The following is a 27,392-nucleotide window of genomic DNA, read 5'->3' as shown; positions in this document are numbered from 1 at the left end:
TCTTCTTATTTAGCAAAAGAAAAAACTTTTAAATCATCTTTTAATCGTTTTTTTCTTGTAGCACAATTAAATAAAACGCAGAAACATTAGTTAAATGTTAAAACAGTTAAAACATTTTGTGAATGTGTTTTCCGGAACGTTATGTACACGAAATTCCAGAAAACACAAACTTTATGAGGAGCGCAAACGCACAGCAAGAGTATCGCGAGTTTTTTCGTTTATTCGCGAGGGTATGACGTAGAAGCACACGCGGAAACTGTTTATCCTAGCAGCGAGCGCTCGTTTGAGCAGCGTTTCGAGGAAAGAAACATAGATTTATTTATTTTTTATCATTTTATAAAGTGTTTCGTGTTAAAGGTAACTAGTCATAATGGGAAAAGCAGATTTTCTTTCACCCAAAGCGATAAGCAACCGAATAAAAGCCAAAGGTCTACAGAAGTTGAGATGGTATTGCCAGATGTGTCAGAAACAATGCAGGGACGAGGTAAGGTGTTCATTAAATGGGTCTTTTTTTTGGTGTATTCGTTGTACTTCTAAATGATTTTAAACTCTAAACTGTGTTTTTGATGGTGACAGAACGGATTTAAGTGTCACTGCATGTCCGAGTCCCACCAGAGGCAGCTACTGCTGGCCTCGGAGAACCCCACCAAGTTCATGGACTACTTCTCAGAGTGAGTTACGTCATGTTTCTTCTTCCGTCATGTTTGTGATTTAATGAAAAAGATCATAAGCCTTTATTCTTGTTGCTTTTCTCCCAGTGAATTCAGAAGTGACTTCCTGGAGCTGCTCAGAAGACGATTTGGTGAGATGGGGTTTGCTAGTCATCCAGATGTTTCTGCAGCAGCAGCTGTCGATAGTCAGTTATAAGAATGTTTTTTGCTCCTTTCTCATCTAGGGACCAAGCGAGTACACAACAACATCGTCTACAATGAGTACATCAGTCACCGGGAGCACATCCATATGAACTCCACGCAGTGGGAGACTCTGACCGACTTCACCAAGTGGCTTGGCAGAGAGGGTAAGCTGGTGTGAAACACTGCTCTACACGGTGGTCTGAAACCTACGAAAAGAAAAGAATAATTATGGCCTGTGGAAATGCACTCTTGTGTTTTGATCACAGCCTAGATGTTTTTGTGAATAGTTTTAAGCAGGGTGAAATTAGGTGGGTGTTTATATATTGAGCAGCTTCACTTTCAACTACAAACCACATCTAATCAATCATGTATGCAGTGCTTTATTCTATAAGAACATATTTAAATGACCAGTTCACAAAAAAGTGTGTTGGGCTCGTTGATTGGACAACCACAGGCTGCTGATGGTGTTTCTTTTAACTGAAATGCTGGTAACAAGGGGAAGTTGCAGAAGTAGCAAAGATAGACGAGTTGAAAGCCACAGCTACAGACAGAGCACAGGTAAGGTGAAGAAGACATTGTAGGCAGGGTGCAGATGAGTGTCAAAGATGATTTGTGATAGAAGGAACACAGCAAGAGTGAAAGAGAAGGTTTACCAAATGGAGTGAGGCCTGCCAGAGAGCTGGAGGTGGCAGAACTGAAGATGTTAAGATTTTAATTCTGAGTGACCGTGAGGGACAGGATTATAACTGAGTGTATCAGAGGGATGGCTCAGGTTGAGCAGTTTGGGGGCAAAGTTAGAGTGGCAATGCTGGGATGGTTTGGACATGTGCACAGGAGGGGCAGTGGATGTACTAGACCAGGGGTCGGCAACCTGCGGCTCCGGAGCTGCATGCGGCTCTTTAGTCCTTATAGTGCGGCTCCGCGTGGTTTGAGAAAATAAATTAGAAGTATTTAGCTGAAGTGTATTTTATTTATGTTAGTTCTTTTAAACTTGTAGTTCTAAATTGGAAGATTATTGTGATATTGAAATATAAAAATAAAATTATATTCTATTATTTTTTCATCGCTCAAAATAAGAGTCACACTCGCGGAAGCCAGTATACCCGCCGAAACGCCATGCATTTTTCGAGACTTTCAACCCCAGGTAGGCCAATTATGGGTCTTCGGATCCACATTATGTTAGCAGCTCCACCGTGAACTATGTTAAAAACAAACACCGCTCACGCCTCACAGATGACAGCTTACAGTCCTGCGTAAAGATAAAAGTGACTTCGTACGTGACTTCGTATAGCCCCGATTTGCAGACGCTGTGCGCAGAGGTTCAGGAGCAGAAGTCCCATTGTAAACATACCACGGCAGACCCGACGATGTTTCCATGAGCATGCTTTTCAGCATCTCTTTATTGAGCACTTTTCACACACGGTTGCTGTACGCATACAGCCGGCTGTAGCTTTTCAGCTCACAGCCTGGCATATACCCACAACAGCACAGATAGCGCGGACGTTAAGGCGGCGAGGCGTGATTGCGGGTGCCGCTCAGGTGCGTCCGCCTCCCCTGCAGTGGCGCTGCAGACCACGCCCCGCCACACGCATTAACCAGGTAAAATACATATTTAGGCAGAATTTTGCAAATATCTATTTTTCATTTTTCAGCAGCATAGAGCTTTTTTACCAATTATTTTTTAAAAGTCAGGTCAAGGCTCCAAAAGCCCAAAGGCGATATAAGGGTGGCGGCTGACAACAGTTTTTGTTTGCTACATGGATCATTTTAGTTCAGCTGGGTGTCTTTCCTTTTGTTATATTTCTTTAAGAGTTCAAAATGTGTTAATTACATAAATAAAATGTAATTTTCTCTGTAGCACTTCATGGATTTCATAAGCAACACACCTTAGATGTTCACACAAAGCGCAAAGGTAAAACACAATATATACAGTGTTATCTTCATTTTAGATGTCAGAAAGTATTTGTGGCTCCCAGTGTTTTCTTTTGCGTGGAAACCGGGTCCAAATGGCTCTTTGGGTCTTAAAGGTTGCAGACCCCTGTACTAGACAAAGGATGTTAGAGATGGAGCTGACAAGCAAGAGGAAAAAATTAATCAAGGAAGACATGCAGAGGAGGATGCTAGGGATAAGGTGAAATGGAGGTAGATGATCTGCTGTGGCAACCCTTAAAGGGAGAGGAAGAAGATTCAGCTGTGGTGAAATCAGTAATGAGTAGTTTTCTCTTAGAGTCTGTATTTTTAAGAATAAGAATAACTTTATTTATCCCGAGGGAAATTCTTTTGTCATGTACATGCTCAAAGCAGCAGGAGAGACAGAGGAACAGATAAATAAGATATACAATATATACAATAAGAATAGTAGTATACAGTAATATACAGTAGTAGGATAGTGCAAGACATAGTATCAAATAACTCTAACGAAGTAATATAAATGAAAAATTTCTCGACAACACAAGAAGTATAAACTAAAAAACTAACTAAGTAGACAAAAAGAAATAAATAAGAGGAAAAGAAAGAAAGGGGAAAGTAATTTTCAGCTGTAGAGAGCATGCTAGACAGGCTGCCATCCGAGACGGCACCGGAAGTACCTTTCATCAAACCACCTGCTTCCACAGCTTGGGCAATAAAAATTGACAATTTTTAAGGAGTGAAAAATCTGAAAAACTCTTTTCTTTGTATTATTGTAGGGTCTTTACAGTATAAAGCGCCTTGAGAAAACTGCTGTTGTGATTTTGTGCTATATAAATACACAATTGAATTGAATTGGAAATTGATGTCCATTATGTATATGTAGATTGATGAGGCATTAAAAATCACTGACTGGTAAATTGACAGGTCTGTCATCTAGATGTAACCTTTTTGCAGTTAATGCAAAGGAATATAATGGTACTTTAACCTTGTTTGAAATCATCAACAGGTTTTTGCAAAGTTGATGAGACCCCCAAAGGCTGGTACATCCAGTACATCGACCGTGACCCGGAGACTATCCGCCGCCAAGAGGAGCAGGCGAGGAAGAAGAAACAGGAGCTTGACGACGAGGAGAGGAGTGCCAGAATGATCGAGGAGCAGGTCCGCAAAGGCCGCGAAGGCAAGGACACAGATGTGAGTACCAACAGGGCAGACCCAAACCTCGTACTGTATTTGCTGGTTCAGCTCTTTATAATCAACATGGTTTTATTCTACAGGAAGCTCCAGTCTACACAGAGCTCAAACGTGAGAGTGAGGAAGAAAAAGGTTTGTGTTTTTTCTTATTTTCTTAATACATTTGTTTTTTCCCCTCACCCTTACTTATTTCTGTCTTGCAGTTGCTTTCAACTTGGGTGCCTGTTCTTCTGTCGCCGGCCCCTCCAAATCAAGGTACAGAGGTCTCTGTGTAAGATACATTAATGTAAAATGCTTCAGCCTTTCAGCCTCTAACTGAGTGCTCCTGTCCTCCTTTAGTTCGGTTCTGGGTGCTAGTGCGCTTAAAGCAGCATCATCTTCGTCTTCGACCTCAGTAAAAAGGAAAGACTCCAGCTCAGACTCCAGAGGAGGAGAAAAGAAGAAGAAATCAGCTTTGGAGGAGATCATAGAGGTTGTGATTCTTATTGTGTTTGCATTGTCTTCGGTTAACTGCAGCCGGGTTCATTGATCAGGTATGTGATTCCTTTTTGCACAGATGGAGAAGAAGAAGCAGCAACAGCAGCAGCCAGTCAAAACTGATTACTGGCTGCAGCCCAATATCATAGTAAAAGTAATCACCAAAAGACTGGGGGAGAAATACCACAAGAAGAAGGCTGTCATCATGGTGAAGTATTTTCTTTAGATTTAAGTTTGGGTTGCAGTGTGTAAACTTTAAAGGCCTGTGGTGCTTACATCTGCGGATCCTTTTCATTCATAGGAGGTACGAGACAAATACACTGCAGTGGTAAAAATGATCGACTCTGGAGACAAACTGAAATTGGACCAGAATCACTTAGAGACAGTTATACCTGCCCCAGGTAAACCAAACCAAACCCTTTAAGCTGTATAAATCACAGAGAAAAACGTTCTTGAAATGTTTAATTGTTCTGGTAGTAAACCTGTTCTCAAACTTGCTGCAGGTAAACGAGTTTTGATCCTGAACGGTCCTTACAGAGATGTGGAGGCCCTGCTAGATGGCATTGATGAAAAAAATTTCAGCGCTGCACTCACTCTTGACTCTGTAAGTATTTTGACCTTTCAGCTTTTAATTATCTAAAGGAAGTCCCTGTGATGTTAAAACATAGTTTTATTGTCTGCAAAAATTAATGTACTTCTGTAGTCAAAAGTCTTCACATTGCTTTGTTTGTTCAGTCATTAGTACAGATTCCAATGATATTCCATAAACAATGAGTGCTTATGTTTATGAAGCTAAGAAGAGCTTTTGTGCACAACAAATTGCTTAAATAATTTATTTTTTAAATAGCAGAATTCTCTTATTAATAAGCAATAATTTCTGATGGCACTGAATTAAATAGTGTTTAAACCATTAAAAATGGGGTGCCCCAGGGTTCTGTTCTTGGGTTATTGCTATTCATTATAAATAAATATTTTATTAATAATAATAATAATAATAATAATAATAATAATAATAATAATAATAATGATAATAATACATTTTATTTAAAAGTGCTTTTCAATACACCCAAGGACACTTAACAATAGACTAAAACACATAATAGAACAATGACAAAATGAAGAACAATAAAAACAAAAAACACAAGGTAAAATAAGCAAACAATAGGTTCACAGTGAATATGCAGATTTGAACAGATCGATTTTGAGTTGAGATTTAAACTGGGGGAGAGAACCAATCTTTCTTGTATCTGGGGATAGAGAGTCCCACAGCCTGGGAGCAGAGCAGCTGAAAGCTCTGCTTCCCATGGTGGTGAGGTGGAAGGAAGGCACAACAAGTTGGATAGAAGAAGATTGAAGTGAGCGGGCAGAAGAGGTAGTGCTTGCTCCTCCTTACCTTTCTGACAGAAAGGTAAGGAGGAGCAAGGTTATCAAGGGCCTTGAAGGTGAGCAGAAGAAGCTTGTATATTTTTGGAATTTCAGAGGGAGCCATTGAAGTTCCTGAAGAAAAGGGGTGATATGTTGCTAGGAGGGAGTTCTGGTAGTAATGTGGGTTGCAGTGTTTTGAACCAGTTGAAGCTTATGGAGGGAATAATACTAAAATATCAATTTCTTTGCCGAATTTAATACGTCTAAGGCTCCACCTTTGACATGTCTGCCTTTGATAACTTCTAGCTAACACTCTTTTAATTCAAACTTACCTGATATTAAAACTTTTAATCACTCTAATGGTTTTTGTTATTTTATTTATTTCAGTTGGCACATGAAACAACCAGTGCAGTAACCATAAATTAAGTTTTCATATTCTATAAAAAGTTTTGTGCAATTAGTCTTTGTCTCTGTCCGTTCCTATGTAGACATTCTGTATTGGCATGCTACCCCATCAACACTTAATCAGAACCCTGTATATCAGAGTGCATTATGCTTTATCACTGATGACAAACTTCATTCTCATTACTTTTCTCTGTATCACACAGTTGGATTGACTTTCAGCTGTTGTTCCAAACTACTTCGATCTAGTAACTACAATTCATATGCTCAACCCTAGATATACCCCAGAGATGTTAAAGATTTGTCATCTCATGTGATGTATGGCTTTGTTATCAATTCCTTGTTTATTGTCTTCTATCTTTTCTAACAAGAAAGAAATTTGAATTAACTGTAACATTTGTAAGCTTAAAAAAAAACAGCTAAATAATTTAAGGCTTCCCTGTGTGTCAAACAGTTTAGAAATAATCTAATTTGACAGTATTCATTATACAGGGAGTGCAGAATTATTAGGCAAGTTGTATTTTTGAGGAATAATCTTATTATTGAACAACCATGTTCTCAATGAACCCAAAAAACTCATTAATATCAAAGCTGAATGTTTTTGGAAGTAGTTTTTAGTTTGTTTTTAGTTTTAGCTATTTTAGGGGGATATCTGTGTGTGCAGGTGACTATTACTGTGCATAATTATTAGGCAACTTAACAAAAAACAAATATATACCCATTTCAATTATTTATTTTTACCAGTGAAACCAATATAACATCTCCACATTCACAAATATACATTTCTGACATTCAAAAACAAAACAAAAACAAATCAGCGACCAATATAGCCACCTTTCTTTGCAAGGACACTCAAAAGCCTGCCATCCATGGATCCTGTCAGTGTTTTGATCTGTTCACCATCAACATTGCGTGCAGCAGCAACCACAGCCTCCCAGACACTGTTCAGAGAGGTGTACTGTTTTCCCTCCTTGTAAATCTCACATTTGATGATGGACCACAGGTTCTCAATGGGGTTCAGATCAGGTGAACAAGGAGGCCATGTCATTAGTTTTTCTTCTTTTATACCCTTTCTTGCCAGCCACGCTGTGGAGTACTTGGACGCGTGTGATGGAGCATTGTCCTGCATGAAAATCATGTTTTTCTTGAAGGATGCAGACTTCTTCCTGTACCACTGCTTGAAGAAGGTGTCTTCCAGAAACTGGCAGTAGGACTGGGAGTTGAGCTTGACTCCATCCTCAACCCGAAAAGACCCACAAGCTCATCTTTGATGATACCAGCCCAAACCAGTACTCCACCTCCACCTTGCTGGCGTCTGAGTCGGACTGGAGCTCTCTGCCCTTTACCAATCCAGCCACGGGCCCATCCATCTGGCTCATCAAGACTCACTCTCATTTCATCAGTCCATAAAACCTTAGAAAAATCAGTCTTGAGATATTTCTTGACCCAGTCTTGACGTTTCAGCTTGTGTGTCTTGTTCAGTGGTGGTCGTCTTTCAGCCTTTCTTACCTTGGCCATGTCTCTGAGTATTGCACACCTTGTGCTTTTGGGCACTCCAGTTATGTTGCAGCTCTGAAATATGGCCAAACTGGTGGCAAGTGGCATCTTGGCAGCTGCACGCTTGACTTTTCTCAGTTCATGGGCAGTTATTTTGCGCCTTGGTTTTTCCACACGCTTCTTGCGACCCTGTTGACTATTTTGAATGAAACGCTTGATTGTTCGATGATCACGCTTCAGAAGCTTTGCAATTTTAAGACTGCTGCATCCCCCTGCAAGATATCTCACTATTTTTGACTTTTCTGAGCCTGTCAAGTCCTTCTTTTGACCCATTTTGCCAAAGGAAAGGAAGTTGCCTAATAATTATGCACACCTGATATAGGGTGTTGTTGCCATTAGACCACACCCCTTCTCATTACAGAGATGCACATCACCTAATATGCTTAATTGGTAGTAGGCTTTCGAGCCTATACAGCTTGGAGTAAGACAACATGCATGAAGAGGATGATGTGGACAAAATACTCATTTGCCTAATAATTCTGCACTCCCTGTATATTGAAAGAAAAACATAGTTAGTCAGGCTTATTGCTCCCTATTTTCAGGATTAATATTTTGGGTTTGTTTTAGGTATTGTCCAAGTTCTCTTCTGTTCTGCTATAGCCATTCAAATGTCTTTTCTTCTTCGTCCTCAGGGTCCTCAGAAAGGAAAGAGAGTGGACATTGCCTACGAGGATTTCTCAAAACTGGCCTGAATAAGCATACTTGCTGTTTAAACCTCGGGTAGCTTTTTAGCTGAAGGACTCTACTGTGTCAGAGTTAATTCCCTGGAAATCTCTTGTGTATGTCCCATAATTCACCTGCTTGAACAAATCAGAAGAACTTTGAGCAGTTTGTTTTTGTTTGTTTTTATTTAGTATTCGTGTCAGTTTTGACCTTTCAGATGTATATTTTCTCAAAATAAATTTGACAAAAGTTACTTCTGGTGTCCTGTGGAAAATAAGATTAATAAATTTAGTTGCACAGCAATGGAAAAAAAGATATTCCCCTTCACTCATATGACTCCTTTTTAAATGGTTCTAATTTTCTCTACTGATCCCTGGGGATTAATAGTAGGACAGGGTAATTTAATGTGGATCTGGCTTCTCAGGGCATGTGGAGGAAGCTGCTTAGATTTGGAACAATGTATTGTGAGTAGTGGCCATCAATGAAGCCCTTCCCACTGTTGTGAATGAACCAGCAGTAGACGTTGGAGCCGCGCTTCTTATCACGCCTGTAGTCCTTCTGCCAGCCCCTGACACACACAAAAATAAGAATGTAAAGTTTTAACAAGAAGGTTTCTTATTAACATTTTTTTTTATTATTGTTTTTGTTTTTTTGTGGCTCAAGACATACCTGGTGACAAGCAGCTTGTTGCCCTTCACTTCCATAGTGGCCTCCTTCTTTAGAGGGTCAGCTCCTTTGTGGATGTCGTATAAGCTGACCTCAGGCTCACTGGAAAACTGCCCTGTGGGACCACATTTTTAGCTTAAACTCTATCTTTGATATTTAGTATACTGTAAGCTCAATCATGAGCTGAATTAACACAAAAAGACAATATGAGAGCAAGAAAAGTTCTGCTTCAAATGCATTTGCACTATTGCATCTCGTAAGGCCAAGAGTATTGGCCTTATGTGATTAAGTTTTGCAGTTGGTGCCAGATGGGTTGGTCTAAGTATTTCAGAAACTGCTAATCTGATGGGATTTTCCCAGAGAGCTATTTCTAGGGTTTACAGAGAATGGTCACCCAGTTCTCTGGGAGAAAAATTCATTGAGTTAGAGGAGAATGGCCAGACTGCTTCAAGCTAAAAAGGCAACGATAAATAAAATAACCATTTGCGTGTGCAGAGAAGCATCTTGAATCTTGAAGCAGATAGACCACACCAGGAGAAAACCACAATGGGTAAAACTCCTGTCAGCTAAGTACAGGATACTAAAGCTATAATTTATATAAGCTCACCACGATTGAATACTAGAAAAAAAATTGCCTGGTTTGAGTCTAACAACCACAAATAATACTTTGAACAAACAAAATCCATGATGTTTTAAAAGTAGTTAAATAACTGGGATGTCACTTTTTCATGAATCATGAAAAGAATCATGACTCTGATTTTTAATTGAGCAGTCTTAATTGTGCTTACTGAACTTCAGTGGTCTTCTTTGTACTTTGTATTGTATGGTAAACACCTCAATATTTATATCCATAATTACATCTTCCTCTGTTCCACTTTTGCATGGGGTTCCTCAAGGCTCGATCATGGGACCATGCTGTTTTTATTATCTTACCTCTGGGCCATTGTTAGCTCCTTGATTCATATCTTATAACACTGCCATGCTTTACTTCTCTATTAAACATAACAATTTTGACAACATTAATGTTTGATTACTGTGAGGATACTGTGTGTGTCACACCACCTAGACTTACCTATGAGTCCGTGGACTAGAGGTGAATACTGGTTCTCATTGGGAATGTAAATCCCAAGAAAGTCAACATTAACAGGGTGTTTCTTCCACACACGGTGAAGCAACACCATCACCTGGGTACTATTATTTATTGTGATGATGACATTAGAATTCTTTACAATGGAAATCCTTATCCTGAAATAGAAACAAAACATCTTTAGCCAAAAAGACCTGACAGCAAGGTAGAAACTGTGATTAAAGGTAAGTCAGCTACCCATCCTGTCTTATTTCAGCTGTAGACCCCCAGGTGAAGGAGTGGTTGTTTCTGCCATCAGTCATGGTGATTCCATCAGTACTGACAATCACACTGATGCCGTCCGGCTGGTAGTAGATGCCGATGGTGCCAAAGTAGGTGCGTTTGTTCACTTTCTTAGAGCCAATTAACTGACCATTCACAGTTACACCTTAAGGACAGGAGAGGGAGGTTAATCTATGAACTATTGTGTCACATAATATTCACTTAAATTTGGAATTTAATAGACTAAAGATTGAATAAATTAAAATTCACTTCAGGTCTGCAACATAAACTGTACATAAAAGATGGAGTGCTTTATTCATTTTTTTTCTAATGACCAGAAGGGGGTGACTTTTCTGGTTACAAAAATTAGTCAGATTGTGAGGAAGCCTCTGACAAAATTACCTTTCCTCTTCCTTTTAATTCCTCAGAAAGCATTTTCCTAATGAGTCTAGGGCTTTATCTTATTTAGCCTATTGCGGTATGCTGTTGTTTGTAAATTATAATGGCTACTAGAGAGTGGTTAGTGTCCTCTTGTTCTCTGGGTCCTCACATGTGTTGTCTAGTTTCAGAAAACCAAGATGGTGACTGCTAAAATGCTACACTTTCGGCATTAAGGTGGAAGTCCAACCAAGCAATATCATTTTGGCTACTTCAATCTTTTCTATACAGCTTATGATCTGCAAATTACTTAGAGAAGTCGTCATGGTTGTTTGCAGTAGTAAACTGTAGATATAGTCATGAAAAACAAAACACCAAAACATATTTCTTTGAACATTTACTACCTGTTCCACTGTCAGAAAGCAGGTTAAGAATATGACCAGGTTTGGAGTCAATGTTGAAGCAGATGTCCATGTTACTTCTGGGCAGATGGATGATGAAGTGAGGGTCATTATCCACTGGAAGAGATGCACTGAGCTGGTTACTCACTGTGTTGTGTTCACAGGGAACACTGCAGCTGGAAAGGTACTCATGATGCTCAGTAAGTGTGTGTACAGCCTGTATTACCTAGGTTAACCTGCTGGGGCACAATGAACTCCTTTGGACCTTCCAAAACCTCAACCGTTGTGGGTGTTGGGGTTGGGGTGTGGACCCAGGGTGGAGGCTGGTAAACAAGGGTCTGCCTCACAGGAGGCAGACCACTTGATCCTCCTGTAAATATGTGAGAGAATAAAGTATTATATTTTGCATGTACAGCATTTCATTCATATATGTATGATCCCATTTTGTGCCCTTTTATTCTACATGTGCTTTAAATGCTTTAGGATCCTTTCCCTTCCTCATCTTCCTCAGCCGTGTAGCACCTGTTTTGTTTAGTGTCATGCTGCCGTTTGCCATGCACCTGAGCAGCAGCCATGTTTAGGGTCCTTTGGAGAGTCAGCCAGCAACCTCTCCGTGGCATCCCCACTCTCCACTAGCAGAGCGGTGAACGGAGTGACAAACTGATGCTCCACAGCCAGAGTCATGATCCGCTGGGTGATCTTCCTCTTTTTGACAGCTGTTGTAGCCAGAGACCTGGAGGGGAGCCACACCTCAGCTGTCAAATACTGACAATTCCACAAATTTGCTGTTGTCTTCAAGGATATTTATATAGAAATCGTGTTTTCTTTCAGGGGTTTGACTCTGCTTGTATTAGAGGGCCATTGACATTACTTGGTGTTATATTCCAAATGATATTTCCATGTTAAGCTTAGATTTGGCAATAATGATCAACCAGATATGTCTCCTACGTATAAAGAAATGAAGCAACTGATCAGCCCTCACCTTTCACCGATCAGCTGTTTAATGGTAAGGTAAGCCCACATCTGGCGGGCAAAGCCAGTGAAGGAGTGCTGCTGCTTGGCCAGCTCTGCGTCCAGCTCTGTGGTGTCGGCGTCTGTCTCCAAAATGATGTCCAGGCGTGCCTGCAGGACGAAATGTACCACAGGATACTGGTAGTAAGGCTTCATTCCTTCATGTCCCTACTACTCGGGCTATTTTTTAGAGTTTGAATGAAAACATTTTTAGAGTTTGGATAAAAAATTTTCTTTTAACCACAGAGCCCTATAGATTTATGATTTACTTATTCGTGGATTACTGAATGGGGATATAAGCATGTTAGGTGTATGACTGGGTGTGTTGCACTTACAGCAGACCCCATGGTGAAGCTGGTCAGCGTGTTGCTCTCAGACGGCAGCACCTTCCCAGCCACCACCAGCTCGGAGCCACTGAAAAATTTATCAAAGTGATTCTGGGTGACTTCTGCAACTGAGTCCTCTTGGAATTGAACAGTGATTTTCCTCAACAGGGGAGAGGAAACCTGGCTATAAAATGCCTGTGGAGAGAGAAGAAAAGGAGGTGATAACCGACAGTTTTGATGGTTAAACGGGTCATCATTTGCTGCATCCAACAAAAAAGGTAGATTTTATCTTACAGGAAAAATCTGTTCTTTATTTGTACTGTGATTGGCACAACTTTCCATTACCAAACTGAGTCCCAGAAAATAGTTTACCAGTGAGTGGGAGTATGATGCCTAAAGATTAGATGCTTGACGTAAAGGAATGCTTTGGACTTTAGGAAATTAGAAATTTGGAGGAAGAATGTAAGTGATGCAGAGTTGGATGGTTTTTGTTGTGTTTCCTTGCTGTACCCGTAGCTGCTCTGCTGCATCATGGTTGGCGTAGATCCTCTGAGCCATGCCCCTGTTCTCCGTTGCAATACGTTGCAGGAAATCATAGTCCACATCGAAGCCGATGCCGAGTGAGAAGAGCGAAAACTCCTCCCTCATCACTCGCTTTACATTCTTCTGGATTGCACTGAGCTTGATCTCACCTGCAGAAAACTTGGATCAGCTGTTTCCATCTAAAACTACTTCTTCTACTCCACATTAAAGGCTTTAGAATCACCAACACCTATAATCCTGGTATTAAAAGACTATACCAGTATTTCTATGACTCCTTCTTAACCACATATCATATATTGGATGAGAAAATGCAAACTTGTCTGCAGTAGGGCTGACTAGTTTATATGCCTTTGGTCACATTAAGGGCTGAAAAATGAAGCCAATGCAGAATTTGCAAAAACTGCAGTTCTTTAAATAGCCATTTGGGGATGGCTCCATTTGTGGCATGACCTCTTTGAGTGACAATTGAGTCAAAACAGGCTACTAGCTGCCTGCAAAGCTTCACCTCAACTAACCTGAGCCTTTTAACTGTTATTGTGTTGCTGCTGTGCAGTAGAATGGTTTGTTGTGTGGCGGTACCAACAGATCATCCTAGAAGTCTGTCCTTCAAATTTGGGGTTTGAAAATCTTCTGATGCTTTAAAAATCTTATTAGCACTAATAGCTTGCTAACTCATCTTGCTAGTGTTAGCTGAAAGTGATCCATTCTTTTGTCCAAGTGTGGTCATTTCTGGCTCCAAAAGTTCAAGATGGCTAATGAGAATTAGCTGAATCAGGCAGTCTTACCAACAGTGGGGTCTCCATCAGAGACAAGAATGATCATGGAGACGGAGCGAGGGTCAATGACCTTTTGATTGGACGCTTTCACCAACATCTGAACAGCTCTCAGTAGGGCCTCGTTGATGTTGGTGCCTGCAGTCAGTAAAATCCAAACATTAACATGGGAATGGTCATTCGAGCATTCCTTTTGATAATAGGATAATAATTATTGTGTCATACCCCCATTGGGTTTAATGTTCTCAATGTATCTCTTGGCATCTGCAATCTGAATGGAGGAGCCAGGTACAAGCTCCTCACTCCAGCAGCGCACATTATGGTTAAAGTCTATGATGCTGAAGTTGTCATCGATGGTCAGGTCGTCCAAAATAGCTTTCATGGCCTGCACCGTCTGTGAGAGAAGCTTGGGTTTAAATGTATTCTGAAAAACCGCCACTGGGCTGCAGTGTTTTACAAAAGATGGAAGATTAAGATGGAGCAGGAAGTGCCAAAGTGCACCAAATGTTGACCAAAGAGTAAACAACTGTCGCTTACTTGCTTCATTTTGACCCCCCACATGGACCCGCTGACATCAATGACGAACACAATGTTTTTTGGAAGAGGGGAGAGGTTGGACGGAGCAAAGAAGTAAACAAAGTGGCCATCTGAGACCTGCGGGAATATAGAGAGATTGTCATTTCTAAACGACTGTATCAATAAAATCATGTTTTACATGATACTTGTAGGTTCAGTGTGTGATACCTGCAGTTCCCCAGCATTGCTGTCTCTGTTCACATCATATAAAACTGTAATAACACCCTCTACAGCGCTTTCTGTGCAGTTTTCACACTTCTTCTGTTGCTGTACGGTGGGCTTGAACACAATATGAGCCTGAGGACAAGAAGAAAAAAAGGGAAAGTAGTTTTTTTGTTTTTTTTATTACTTAGTAAGTGAGGCCGGAGGAAGGTCTGTATATATAGTCCTGTAGTGTTTTTTTATTTTTAGTTCTTCATTTGATACAAGTGAGAAAAGAAAAACTGTTTTTATTGGCCAGGATCACATTTGTCAGTTAAAATGATATATAAAATATACATTTTTAGGATAACTTTTATAGCTATCTAACAAAAACGGTTCCATGAAAGTTTGCCGTGAGATCAAAAATAAATTAATATATTAAAAGTAAAACAAATGTTTTCAGCTATATGGCACTGTACTCATGGGTTATTTCGATCTCATGGATGTTTATTTAAATTCAAAAAAGAGGAAGAAGTTAAGATACTAAGAAACTGATAATTACAATAGGAACACAAAATAATGTTATAATAACAACCAAACAGCTAATCTGATTATATTGTAAAGGTTTATATTTTACACATAAACGCATATTTCTGGTGTTACCTTGTCTTTGGTGGACGTTACTTTAATTAGATCTGCAAACTGCGCTCCAAAGGTGTTTGATGCCTTTACTGTCGCAATTCCTTTCGGCTCAAAGATGTACACGTCCACCTGAAATGTCACGGCATTAGAAATGATCGCCAGATGAAGTGCACGTCCACATTATTTGTGACCTTCTCACCTGGAGCTGTGGCACCAGCCTCCCTGGCTGCAGGTGCAGCGTATGCTCATAGAGATTCAGCTTCCTGTGCATCATCTCCTGGTAGTGCAGCTCAAATTCAATATTGCTGCCCGAGGGCACATGGACCTCTGTTTTAAAGGTTTCCATGTCCTGGGAATTAGTCCTGTGAAGCAGAAAAAACAGAAGAGTTTAACTGACAAGCTGCACAAAGGAGTTGAAACCGAGAGGCTGTTCTGCTCCTGCACCTGATGATGGCGGCTGCCTTGTTTCTCGCTCTGGCCTGAGCATACAGGTTCCTGGCCACCGTCTTCTCCTTCACTGAGCCCACAAACGTTATCCCATTCACATTCCTGCAGGAAATATAAGGTTCAGTTATATCTGCCCCTTTCACTGGATTGCTTGCACTGAGTGAATCTGGGCTCACATGGTGAAGTTGGTGATGAAAGCTCGTTTTGGGATCTGGACGTTGAAGGCGATGCTCTGGGGATTGGAGCCTGAATTGACCACAGAGCTCCTGACGATGGTGTGGGAAAAGCGTGACGTGATGCGGCTTTCCACTTTGTAGCTCCTGACAGTGATGTCATCTCCACGGATGGCCTGTGCAGACAATGAAGGAATATCTGAACGAGATTTTGAAATTTCCCGGACATTTCATAGAGATGTTTATCTTTTCTGATCAGGATAAAACTTAATTTTTAACTTTGTTTTCATTTGTTCACAAATTTTTACTACATTCAAGTTTTCATAAGAGGTCTTTCTCTGATATTATATACTTTAAACCACAAACTCATTGCATTCTGTAGCAACATAAATCAAGTACAGTGCCTTTAATAAAGTTCTCTTTATTAATAAAAGGTATTTGGGTAAAATTTGATCCCTAAGTGTCTACTTTAAGACCCAAAGGTATCAGATATTTCCTTAATGTTCATTGGATTTGATCTTAATGCTTTTTGCCTATTTTTAAATAACTTGCTCAAAGGCAGGGGTGTGTCTAAACCATGGGGTGTCTGCTCCCTAAAAACACCGTAAAAACAGTCTTCCATCATATATATATGATAAATAAACAAGCCCCTTTCAACATTACTGTGATTATTGTACAAAGCTACACCATTCATTAATATAATGCATATTATTTTGAAAGTACTGCAGTATTACAGTTTTAATTAACTAAAGGGTCTGAAAACTCTACTAAATACTAGATAATGGCTCGGATGGTGTTAAATTAAGCTAGTTTTTCATGATGTATTGTTTTCTGATGTAATATATTATTTCCCATAGGCACACATGACTAGTTATTGCCCCCCTCCCAAACCCCAGCCCCCATGCCTTCACAAATCCTGGAAACACCCATGTAGAGAGACATTAACATCATTTATTGCCTGTTAAAGTATTTTGCTGCTGTTTATGATATAAAGAGAAAGAAAATCCAGATGAAACAACAATCATCTGTCAGACTTCACAAAATGTTTCTGCTAATTTGGCTTCTAAAGCAGAGAAACAGGGACAGCAAAGGGAAGCAGAGCAGGATTTACACTGAACAAAGTCAATAACTTGTCAGTCACGAGGATCTCTTCAAACAACAGCGTATTGATTATCAGATAAGGTTAAACTCTGTCACAGTAGAGACTGCTTGAACAACAAGCGAAGGGTCATACCTCAAAGTCTTCCTGCTCCTCACTGGTCAATATCGCTCTCTGAAATACACACAGAAGCGATCAGACTATCTTAATGTGCTCTCTGAGGCGAGATTATGCATCAGTAACTGTTATTAAATTTGAGCAGATGTAGAATTTAAAACTGGATCAGAGTGGCTTTGTTTGCTGAGCTTTTGTTTATTTTTGCAGAATCAATATGTGAATTCCATGGATTGCTGAATACAAGCGTTGCAACACCAATGAGAAAAGCAAATCCACGTTTCAAGACTCTTTATTCAGTGTGCAGGTAAAATAAAAGTCCGACTTTCGAAAAGATGCTCTCACCTTATGTCTCTCCCGATGATCCTGCGTCTGTGACTAGCGGAACAAAGAAAATGAAAGTAAATAAAACATCTTTCGACATGTTTTCTAGTCATTTAATGTCATTTAGACTGATTTCAGGGGTCAAAAAACTCTGATTTCCCTCTAATTTTAAGATTTCTTTTAGTTTGTTTTTGTTTTAGCCATAATAAACATAAACATGCAAGAATCTTTCTTGATAGTGTAACAATAAGCACGAATTTCAGGGAATAGCTGCTTGTAATTTGTTGTATTGGGACATGTTGCAGGTCAACCTTCAAGGCAGTCATTTAGATTTAATCTTACATATTTTATGCAGACTGGCTGTTACATGGAACACACGTGGCTCTCTTGTAACACCCATGAAAACATAAAATTCACTTGAAATTATAGGTGTAAAAAAGTTGTGTCTCCACTATGAGGCCAAGACTACCAACACAGTTTTACTTAAGCTTAAGTTCGAATATATATGTATATATATATATATATATATATATCTGTTTATTTTACTTTTCCAACTCACCATCTCGTCCTCCCATTCCCCGTCTATCACAAACTCAAAGCAGCAGCCCTGATGGAGGAGCAGGAGCCCCAGAAGCAACACCTGAAGACGCCTCATGTTTCTAGGTCTGTGGGCTCGTGTGCACATATCCTCACACGGAAAACACACAATACAAAACAAAGCAGTGGGAGAGGGAGAGAGAGAGTCCTGCAGGGGAGCACAGCTCAAGACCGAAGGTTAAAATCCACTGAAGTGATCGGCCCCAGTCAATATTTGTTGTGTTTCATGTAACCCACACTGCAGAAGGAAACTTTGAAACTCGGCCTGCAGTATGAGCAGGATAAAAAGGACAGGTCTGAGTCATTCACAGGTTAAAGAGGGCGATCCAGAGCTGAACATCAGGGTGCACAACTGACCAGGAACAATTCTGGTATGTTTCTGTTGGAAAGCCAGCTTTGCAAAATGCCTCTATAAAAGAGCATTTTCAGAACGTGAATCAAATAGGGCAAATAGTATCTCGGCTTGGCCACGAGATGGCACCAAAGTAAACCCAACTGCTTACAGCTTCATGATAAACTTTTGACCTCCTTAATACACTCATACTAAGCATTTAGGGAAATACTGAGAGTAAAATCTGCAATTTGTAAAAATGTACTACACTTAACGAATTTATTAAACCACCACCCAATGTAAAGTTCATGCCACACATGCAGCACTGGTAATAACCAAAATCTTTATTTTAATATTTCTGTAATGTAACTCACCAGTATGTGTAAGCGCTTTAGTCACAATGTTTTAAATGCTTACATATAATTAATGTTTTCCATTAATTTTCAAATTTATTTAAAATAAAATAAAAATAGTAAATTACTTGTTTAAATTTTTTTATTAAGATACCAAATTACAGTTTTTACATTTATTTCATTCCTGAATAGAAGAAGTTGTCATTTAAGTCCAGCCAGCTCAATATGAGTATAAATACATGAATTCACTTTGTTATGTTCCTAATAAACAAAAAAAAAACAATTTTAATTTATAGCAAATTTTTGACAAATTTCTAAAATATTTGTGTTCTCTTGTCTAATAAATGTGTAAGCACTGTAATTAAAAAAAAAAAAAACAGCCAAAGATTACTGCTGTAATCGTGATAAAATATTTAAAATTACAAGGAATGTGAAGGAATGTCATGGTAAGTGATAAAGCATGTAAAATGCATCCGTTACGCTTCACAGATAATTATTCAACATGTCAAGACAGATGTGTTGTTTTGTGTTTTCTACCTTAAATGTTCTATTCACCTAAAATTCCTGTGTTTAAAATAGTTTCAAACCTTAAAAAAAATAAAGTAAACCCATCAACAGAATAAAAAGAGTTATAAAGTGTTGAGTTAAAGAGGTGACTGTAGTTAAACAAAGGATGGGCTGTACTTTTGTGTACACAGTAATTACTATTTAAAGCTGTAGTCGCTGTAAGAACGTTCTTCTGTACTGTGACTGGATGAAAAGTTAATAAACAACACATCTGAAAACACTGCCAAACAACTGTTAGTAAAATTCTGCCACCTAGTGGTGAAGATTATATTTTACATCTTATTAGCTAATTAGAAAAGGTATCTTTAAAACATTCAAATATGAGCGCACACACAGAACCTTTGAACACATTCTCTAAACTTGTTTTCTTTTCAGTTCATTTTCACAGTGGTTTTGGTCACTTCCGGTTAGTTTTAAAAATGTATAGTTTTAGTTGACTTTTTTATTTTTATTTTGGGTATATTACAAGGTTAAACGCGAATGTTAAAATACAATACAACAAAAAAACTGCTGAAGACTTCTAACTCACACTTTTGTACACATCCAATCTCAATGAACATGCCCGATGCACGGAGCGCTCCATATTAGATACACAGTTATATTCTGGATTTTAGCAAAATGTGTGAAAACTAAGGGTGAACATGGGAATACATTTTAAAAATGCCAGCTGCCTTCACGGAAATTACTTCATATCATTATAATAAAATCATGACATCATTGGACTGAATTTGCAGCAGTGATTTAGATTTAGAAGGTGAAGCGCTCCCTCCCGAAAACACTGCGTCTCTCTCCTCCGGTGGGTGGGCGTGTTTTCTTCACACCGTGTCGCTCCTCTGTCCGGTCACTCGGGTCTGGACTGGGACTCGGACTCGGACACGCTCCGCAGTGGGAGATGATGCCTCATTCATCTTTTTAACGAGTTTTGAAGGAGAAGAACTGCAAGATGCTGCTGCCGCTGCTGACGCTGCTGCTGAGCTTCAGCGGGACTGTACTGGGACAACTGGAGGACTCTAAATTTGAAGATGATGTTGACTTGGCGGACTTTGGTTTAGACATTGTAAGATTGTTAAAGGAGAAGTGTTTGAGCTTTCTGTTGTCAATATTTCGTCTTCTGATTATGTTTTTGTCTCCAGGCGCCGCGCAGGGTCCCTCGCCAGGTGAAAACTATAATAACCAAGGTAAAACAGCTGTTTCAGTTCCTGAGATATTGCGTGTTTATGCATTTTTTATCTCTTTATTTGGAGGATTGGAGGGGGTGGGTGGGATGAAGAGCAGCCTCGTGTGGATTTAAATTATAATTTAAATTCTTTATTTAAAATCAAAGATGAGAAGAAAGACTTTATCTTATCTTTCTGTCTTAAATCTGTTCATTTGTCACTTTATCTAAGAGCTGAGGACTTTGTAACAAATATATACTAATACTAATACCTCATAGAATGCATGACCTACTTTTAGTTATTTAGAAGTTGATTTTGTCACTCTCAACCTCTGCACGTTGGGCGGAACGCATAGGAGGACTGCCAAGCGCGCAGACGTGCCAAAGTATCTGTCATGGCCTGGATCTTAGCTCACGAGCACGAATTCCTCTTAGTATTGAGTCAGTGTAAATTTGGAGTTTTAGCTTTCGTTGGGATGAAAACTGAAGTGATGAATAATTATTGGTGCGCACAGCAGCTCTGCGTAAAATCTTGCCAAATTTAGCCAAAGCGCCACTGGTGCATGTTTTAGTATTGTCGTTATTACTTCTTTTCTTTTTTTTTAAACTTTTACTTTGTAGGAGACCAAACCTCACATCCAGGAACTCTCCATCAAGACCACGATCATCTCCCGCTACGCTTTCACCGCGGTGTACTGCTCCTTGCTTAACCGCCACCCCGCCGCTAGTGAGGGCGTCTTTCAGTTTCAAATCCCCGCTAATGCCTACATCTCCAACTTCACCATGTAAGAGCCACACAGGTCATCTTAATAGGAACAAAAACTCCCTGATGGTGGACAAAATTATTAATTAATGACTTAATAGACGGATAAGAGGAATAAAGCTGGTGATTTAGATTTTTAAATCTCGCATCTTTAACTCTATACTTTCTCTTGAAGCCACATAACTCTTTCCCAGCTGTGAGTGATTCTGCGTTCTTCGATTTTTTGACGATTTTAAAAAGACATTTTTTCTTTTATCCTTTTAATCATCTTGCTGACCTTCACATTGTTCTTTTAGAATGACATTGATCACATGGTTCTATAGATAGAAAACATAGTTGGACTTATGATGGTCTAAATTTGGCACTTAAGGCTCAGTTGGCAGAAGTTTCATGGGCTGTGAGATGTGGTTAAAATGTCTTGACACACTAGGCATTTGGCCTATATGAGGTCCACCTGTGGCTGAAATAAAGCAGCCAGAATCAACCTGAGTCAAGTTATCAGTCAAGACCAAATGTGGCAGAAGTGGAAGGCATTTGGACCAAACTTTCAGTGTTATCCGCAATCACGTCACTATTTGAATTACTTAATTGATATGGTGAATCAGCTTCCAATAGATATCAGTAATGATCACATGTATAACTGTTAGCAAGTAACAGAATCCAGTTAAAATGAGATTTTTATATGCATTCATTTATTTATTTGACTGAAGCAGTTTTTTTTATGTTTTGGAAGATATTTTATGTTTACAAAAGGATTTAAGGGCTGGAAGGTTTTATGATCTTTCAGTTTCTGTACTTGTGTTGACAGGAAAGGGTGAGTTTTAATACACACACACACATAAATGCATACGCACACACAGATTAGCTCACTTATGTTCAGCACTGGACTCCGTAAACAGCTGAAAACATGATTTCTGCAAACAAATTCTGTCCTTTGTGCAAGAAAATCCTAGTTAAACTGTAACAATAGGTGCTCGTGAACATGAGAACCACTAATTCTCAACCTTTGACCCCAACACACCAGGATCATTGGGGGGCGTGTCTACCAGAGCGAGGTCAAGCCGAAGGAGAAGAGGGTCAAACAGGAGAGAGGAAAATCCGGGACGAAGGAGCCAGGTGATGCAAGGTAAGAGAGAATAAACAAGTGTGTGTGTGCCAGTTTGAACTTAACTGTGTGGCTGCTTCCTCCGAATTACAGATTGATAGCATCCCATCGAAAAATCCTTCTACGACTACAAGCACAAAAGGCGAACATGTGTTAGTGTGTGCGGGCATAAAGGCTGTAATGATCGCCTCTCCTCAGGCATAAATTGTGACCGAAAAAGTGACTCATGGGAAAAGTGACACATGGGAAAAGTGACATCACACCTTTTACAACTGTCATGCAAAAAAGTGACATTTCATTAAATGTCATTCCGTGAGTCACAGACTCTACTGTAAATAGATTACGCAGACAAAGAAGGACGGGACTGAAGGAAAAATGTGAGATTATTTGGAAGCAGTGAGTCCAATTTAATGATATCACCACTTGGACTGTTTGCTTTACTGCTCCACCTCTTTAAAAAAAATCCTCCACCTTCCCTAAATGCTGTAATGCTCCTTCTCTCATCTATCTAAAGCTGCTCAGTTATTATTTCAATACTTAGGGGCATGGTCAAGAAAACTTAATCTTCCCATTCATTTGAAATGCATGGCAGTTAATGTGCAACATAACATTTAAAAAAAATAAGCTCAAAGCAAATATAACTGCAGGCAATTTCAATAAAATTTAGACAATTAGACAATTTCTAAATACCAAGTATGCTGTGACCGTTAATACTGTTCAATTCTTTTTGGGAACGCTGATTGTAAAGAGCTTAACGGGGCACAAAGTCTTCCTTCTCTACAAGCAAGAACTCAAAAAATTTGAAAATCTGCAAGATTTCAAAATCTCATAAACTTTAAATTAGCTCCATTTAGCAAATTCATTTCAGAGATTGCAAAGTCCAAATATCATAAATCATTTAGCTTGTGCAAAGCTCCAAACAGAAAACCATAAACAAGTTTGGTTTTTAATTTCCCCCAAAGCACAAAACAGCTTTATCTCTTTTTTTTCCATATGCCATGTTTACTCTTGACGTTCTTCCAATAACATGTAACAAACAGCTGTGAATTTACAGTAATGTACTGTTTTTCATGATTACAAGAAACTTTGGTATTATAGCATGATACATTGTTCTGTGAATGTAAAGGTTTAAGTTGTTGTTATTCTGGGTTTTTAGGTTAATGGTTGTGTATCTCTGATGAATTTCCCATTGTGGAAATTGGTTGGTTGGATTTATGGTCCCCACATTTGTTTCCGGCTACACAGAGAGGGATTGTGCAGAGTTAACTGACGTAGAGGATACAGGGATGCACTCGAATGTCATTCTCCAAAAAGCTGACAGTGCATAGCCCAACAGCGATGTCTTTATTTGATGGTGACTAAGAAGGAAGTGGAACAACAGTGTTCAGCACAAGCAGGAAGACATGTTAAAACAAATGTCAAAGATCAAAAAGCCCACACAAGAGAATCTACAGTCGAGAGTTTTCATTGGTTTTAACACTTTACAAAGAATCTTGTTGTTTGGCATGAGTAATATCTGCCTTGCATCAGGGGCTAAGCTAAGGGACCAACAACAGCACAAACATAAACAAGACCATCCCACGTTATTAGTTGTTTCATATGATTTTGACACTGCACCCTCGCACTGCTACACAGCTGCAGACCTGCAAACTCTGCATAGCATCTTCAGATCACTAACTGAGCTCTTCAGGACTTTGCTAGCAATGAGCCACCATGACCGGGAGTAGTATTTATTATTACTATGTAATGGTGGAAGTAGGGGAAATGCATCAAAGCTGATATATTGTCATAGTTCAGGACCATTGACTGTTGATAGAGATTACAATTGAAACACTATCCATATTATACTGTGAAACTTAGATTCTATGCATCACAGTACTTTATTATTATTATTATTTTTTACATTGAGCTGCTGTTGTAGATTACAGTAAGCAGACTGTAAAATAACTGTTTATTGCTGCAAGTCTAGCTGTCATTACTTTGCTTTAATTTAACAGGTAAGTTACTGTAATTTTGCAGTTTATACCACCTCATCCTCTCACTTTCTTTGACTGCCTCCTCTCCTCTCCAGTCCAGAGCCAGAAGTGGAGGTGTTCAGAATGGCGGCTAAAATACCTGGTCGAAACCGGGCCGTCTTCCTTCTGACATACGAGGAACTTCTGCAGCGCCGGCTGGGACGCTACGAACACATGACCAGCCTCCGGCCCATGCAGCTGGTCAGCCGCCTCAGCCTAGACGTCACCATCGTTGACCATTCCCTGATCACGGACCTGGAGGTGCTGCCACTCCAGAACGGCAAGAGCAACGCTGCCGCCAACACTGCAACTGCTCCTAAGGCACCAAACATACCAGGTTCATAGATATTGAGTACTGTGCAAAATCTTTGGGAAGTTAAAAGTTAAGACTCTGTTAGTTAAGTTCCAACAGAGTATAGACAACAGAAAACAAAAATCAAACTAATAAAGCTTAATGGCATAAAGAGCTCTCGATAAATATCAGAAAAAATCATGTGCTTTTGTAGTCCATAAAATGTGGAGAGGTCACCAGTTTAAATTCACTGTTATAAAATCTCAGGCTCTTGGTCCCTGTTAACGCACTTCCTGTCTTTGTGCTCCAGCCAAGCCTGAGCTTCCCATCACCACTGTGATCAAAAACGAAAAGAACGTCTGCAAGATCACCTTCAGCCCCAACATCATCCAACAGGCAAAGATCACCACCAGTGGCATCCTGGGAGACTTCGTGATCCGCTATGATGTTCAAAGAGACATGGGGATCGGAGACATTCAGGTAAAAGAACATCTCAAATGTGCCTAATAAACACAGACAGGGCCAAAAGTTTTCATGAAAAAAACAACTCAGCGATAATAACTGTTATATACTATATGCATGCTTGCAGATTTCCCATCCAGCAACATTTATCCACCCACCTGTTAGTCATTCTTTTCTCTGGCCTCCTGCCACCAGCCTCATGTCACTGCCAAACTCCTGAACTACAACTGCAACCGATCTCACTGGCTGCTGCACGTCTGTCTTTGTTTCTCAGGTTTTGAACGGCCATTTCGTCCACTACTTTGCCCCCAAAGACCTTCCTGCTGTGCCTAAGAACGTGGTGTTTGTGATCGACACCAGCGCCTCCATGTTGGGGACTAAGATAAGACAGGTATTGCAATACACCCAAAAGAAAACTATTGCATCAAACAGCAGAATACTAATGCATTTTTTCCTTAATTTATGGCAGCTGTAAAACTACCATTAAAATGAATCTGCAGCGTGTTCAGTGATTAATGTTAGGATAATCAACAACAGAAGGAAAATAAACTGTGCGGGAACAAAACTGTAATTCAATTTACTTTAAGTCTGTCAAAAGTCTTTTGACTGGGTTTCGTCATTTTGTACCAGTGGATGGGTTTCTGAGCAAACGATGCGACACTAACAAAGATCACGATGAAACTGAGATCTTGAGTTGGGAAATGGATGGTAAATGGAGTGGTACTTGTATGGCGCCTTTCTGCCTAATCTGAGCAAATTTCTTTCTGCTCTCATTCATCCAGTCACACAAACACATTTATAAGGTGCTTTTATCTTTACTGAAGCACTTTTATCTAACACTCATTCATACTTTGGATACTTCAACAGCCAACCCGTTCTACCACCTGAGCCATAGCCGCCCGGGGGTTAAGTTGAGTTACAGTAAGACCAAGTAGTTAAATCTAACAGACTGATTCAATTAAATGTGTCTGAAAAACTAAATACTGGTAAAAAAAAAAAAAAAAAAAAATCTGACAAAACATGCAAACACACTGGTGACTGAGCACTTTGTGAAGGTTATTCATCAATATGCAAAATGTTTCATTGGCCCCTTGATTCATCGGCTGTGGCAATACTGGGCGTAAAGACATAAAAGTCCAATTAAAACAAGATTAACATCTCAGTCAGGAATCTCTGGTTTTGGTCTTTCTTTTTAAATTTGCTGATTTTCTTTTCTCTCACTTTTACTTTCTCTGGTTCAGATACTACATTTTAGCTTGGTTGAATTTAGATTGGTTAGGTAATGAGAAGGGGATGACAAAATCATAGGAGTGGTTCTTTCCATTTTGATTAGTCACTTCCTGTTGGTGTTTCTAAATGTGCTGAATTTAGTAGGGATGGTAGAAACATGTCAATCAATATCTAGTCGAGTACCAAGTCCTAATTTATTTTGCCTTATTTTCCACACTGCTGCCCATCAATTTCTCTGTATTTGTCAATACATTTGTACATACATGGCTATCGCATTTTGTTACCTAAAGATCGGCAAAGCCACCATGACGTTATCCATGACGAGCGAGGGGCGGCATAAGAAATTCCCCTCTTGCCCCTGCGTGCAGTCGAACCTTCAAGCTCGGGTCCTCTACCAGAGGCTGGGAGCTTGAGGGTCCTGCGCAGTGTCTTAGCTGTTCCTAGGACTGCGCTCTTCTGGACAGAGATCTCTGATGTTGTTCCTGGGATCTGCTGGAGCCACTCGCCTAGCTTGGGAGTCACTGCACCTAGTGCCGCGATTAGCACTGGGACCACTGTTACCTTCACTCTCCACATCTTCTCAAGCTCTTCTCTGAGCCCTTGGTATTTCTCAAGTTTCTCATGTTCCTTCTTCCTGATGTTGCTGTCATTCGGAACCGCTACAGCTATCACTACGGCCATCTACTTCTGCTTGTCCACCACCACTATGTCTGGTTGGTTAGCCACCACCTTTTTGTCCGTCTGTATCTGGAAGTCCCACAGGATCTATATGTACATATGTAAAATTCACCCCTATTTTCTACAATGCCCCACCTTCAAGACCTCAATCACCCTTGCAGTGATTGACTGGACCACACAAAAAAGAAAAACACAGCAAGCATCTTTTTTGTGTGTGTTTTGGAGTTTAATAAATAAGTAAAGACTGGAGGTCCAGATTGTGTAAGCAGGGAAATTTCTTTTCCTCTGTTAGTGTGTTTACAGCTCAGCACCTGCCTGTTTTCCAACCTGAATGTGCTTCGTTTGTTAACTGAAGGGTTCACCCTTGAATTTTCCTGTTAGCAGGCTTTTCCTGCTACACATTCTGAGTTTGGATTTGGACAGATTACATTTACACTAGACTCAAAGGCTTGGTGTATTTT

General features: G+C 39.8%; 3 protein-coding genes across 6 annotated transcripts in view; 2 read left to right on the top strand and 1 right to left on the bottom strand.

The window, feature by feature from the left end:
- Positions 1-207: 207 nt before the first annotated feature.
- On the top strand, positions 208-8,898 carry kin (Kin17 DNA and RNA binding protein). 3 transcript variants are annotated; one of them, XM_005475858.4, is made up of 13 exons: positions 208-484; positions 577-671; positions 759-802; positions 896-1,018; positions 3,772-3,956; positions 4,040-4,088; positions 4,160-4,211; positions 4,296-4,428; positions 4,513-4,641; positions 4,735-4,834; positions 4,937-5,037; positions 6,478-6,518; positions 8,390-8,898. In XM_005475858.4, the coding sequence occupies exons 1-13, from the start codon at positions 371-373 to the stop codon at positions 8,451-8,453; spliced, it is 1,230 nt and encodes a 409-aa protein (XP_005475915.1). In that variant the 5' UTR covers positions 208-370; the 3' UTR covers positions 8,454-8,898. The 3 variants fall into 3 exon arrangements, with proteins under 3 accessions (XP_005475915.1, XP_005475916.1, XP_025755117.1); XM_005475859.4 differs by lacking the exon at positions 6,478-6,518 and having other exon boundaries at positions 209-484; XM_025899332.1 differs by lacking the exon at positions 8,390-8,898 and having other exon boundaries at positions 209-484; positions 6,407-6,518.
- Positions 8,708-18,161, bottom strand: itih2 (inter-alpha-trypsin inhibitor heavy chain 2). Its single transcript, XM_003448111.5, has 21 exons — positions 17,942-18,161; positions 17,404-17,436; positions 17,080-17,118; positions 15,849-16,021; positions 15,670-15,774; positions 15,425-15,587; positions 15,247-15,354; positions 14,611-14,739; positions 14,404-14,520; positions 14,092-14,260; positions 13,879-14,004; positions 13,061-13,242; positions 12,560-12,745; positions 12,196-12,335; positions 11,774-11,946; positions 11,440-11,583; positions 11,217-11,330; positions 10,411-10,600; positions 10,159-10,331; positions 9,090-9,201; positions 8,708-8,988 (listed from the first exon to the last, which is right to left on the bottom strand). Exons 1-21 carry the CDS (start codon positions 18,065-18,067, stop codon positions 8,841-8,843), a joined length of 2,850 nt encoding a protein of 949 aa, XP_003448159.2. The 5' UTR covers positions 18,068-18,161; the 3' UTR covers positions 8,708-8,840.
- Positions 18,162-18,222: 61 nt separating this feature from the next.
- The window catches only part of itih5 (inter-alpha-trypsin inhibitor heavy chain 5), a 19,171-nt gene continuing 10,001 nt past the window's right edge, over positions 18,223-27,392 (top strand). The window contains exons 1-7 of one of the 2 annotated variants that reach the window (XM_025899331.1): positions 18,223-18,350; positions 20,364-20,408; positions 21,008-21,171; positions 22,174-22,275; positions 24,326-24,606; positions 24,872-25,041; positions 25,298-25,414. In XM_025899331.1, coding sequence (XP_025755116.1) covers positions 21,170-21,171; positions 22,174-22,275; positions 24,326-24,606; positions 24,872-25,041; positions 25,298-25,414 — 672 coding nt within the window. In that variant the 5' untranslated portion in view covers positions 18,223-18,350; positions 20,364-20,408; positions 21,008-21,169. Of the gene's footprint in view, positions 18,351-19,621; positions 20,288-20,363; positions 20,409-21,007; positions 21,172-22,173; positions 22,276-24,325; positions 24,607-24,871; positions 25,042-25,297; positions 25,415-27,392 lie in introns of those variants that run through there. The other variant, XM_005475861.4, reaches the window with a different exon arrangement.

The sequence above is a fragment of the Oreochromis niloticus genome, linkage group LG17 (genome assembly GCF_001858045.2).
Source record: "Oreochromis niloticus isolate F11D_XX linkage group LG17, O_niloticus_UMD_NMBU, whole genome shotgun sequence".
Classification (NCBI taxonomy): Eukaryota; Metazoa; Chordata; class Actinopteri; order Cichliformes; family Cichlidae; genus Oreochromis; species Oreochromis niloticus.
Note: the sequence above shows the minus strand (reverse complement) of the source record. Positions and strands in the feature narration are given on the sequence as shown.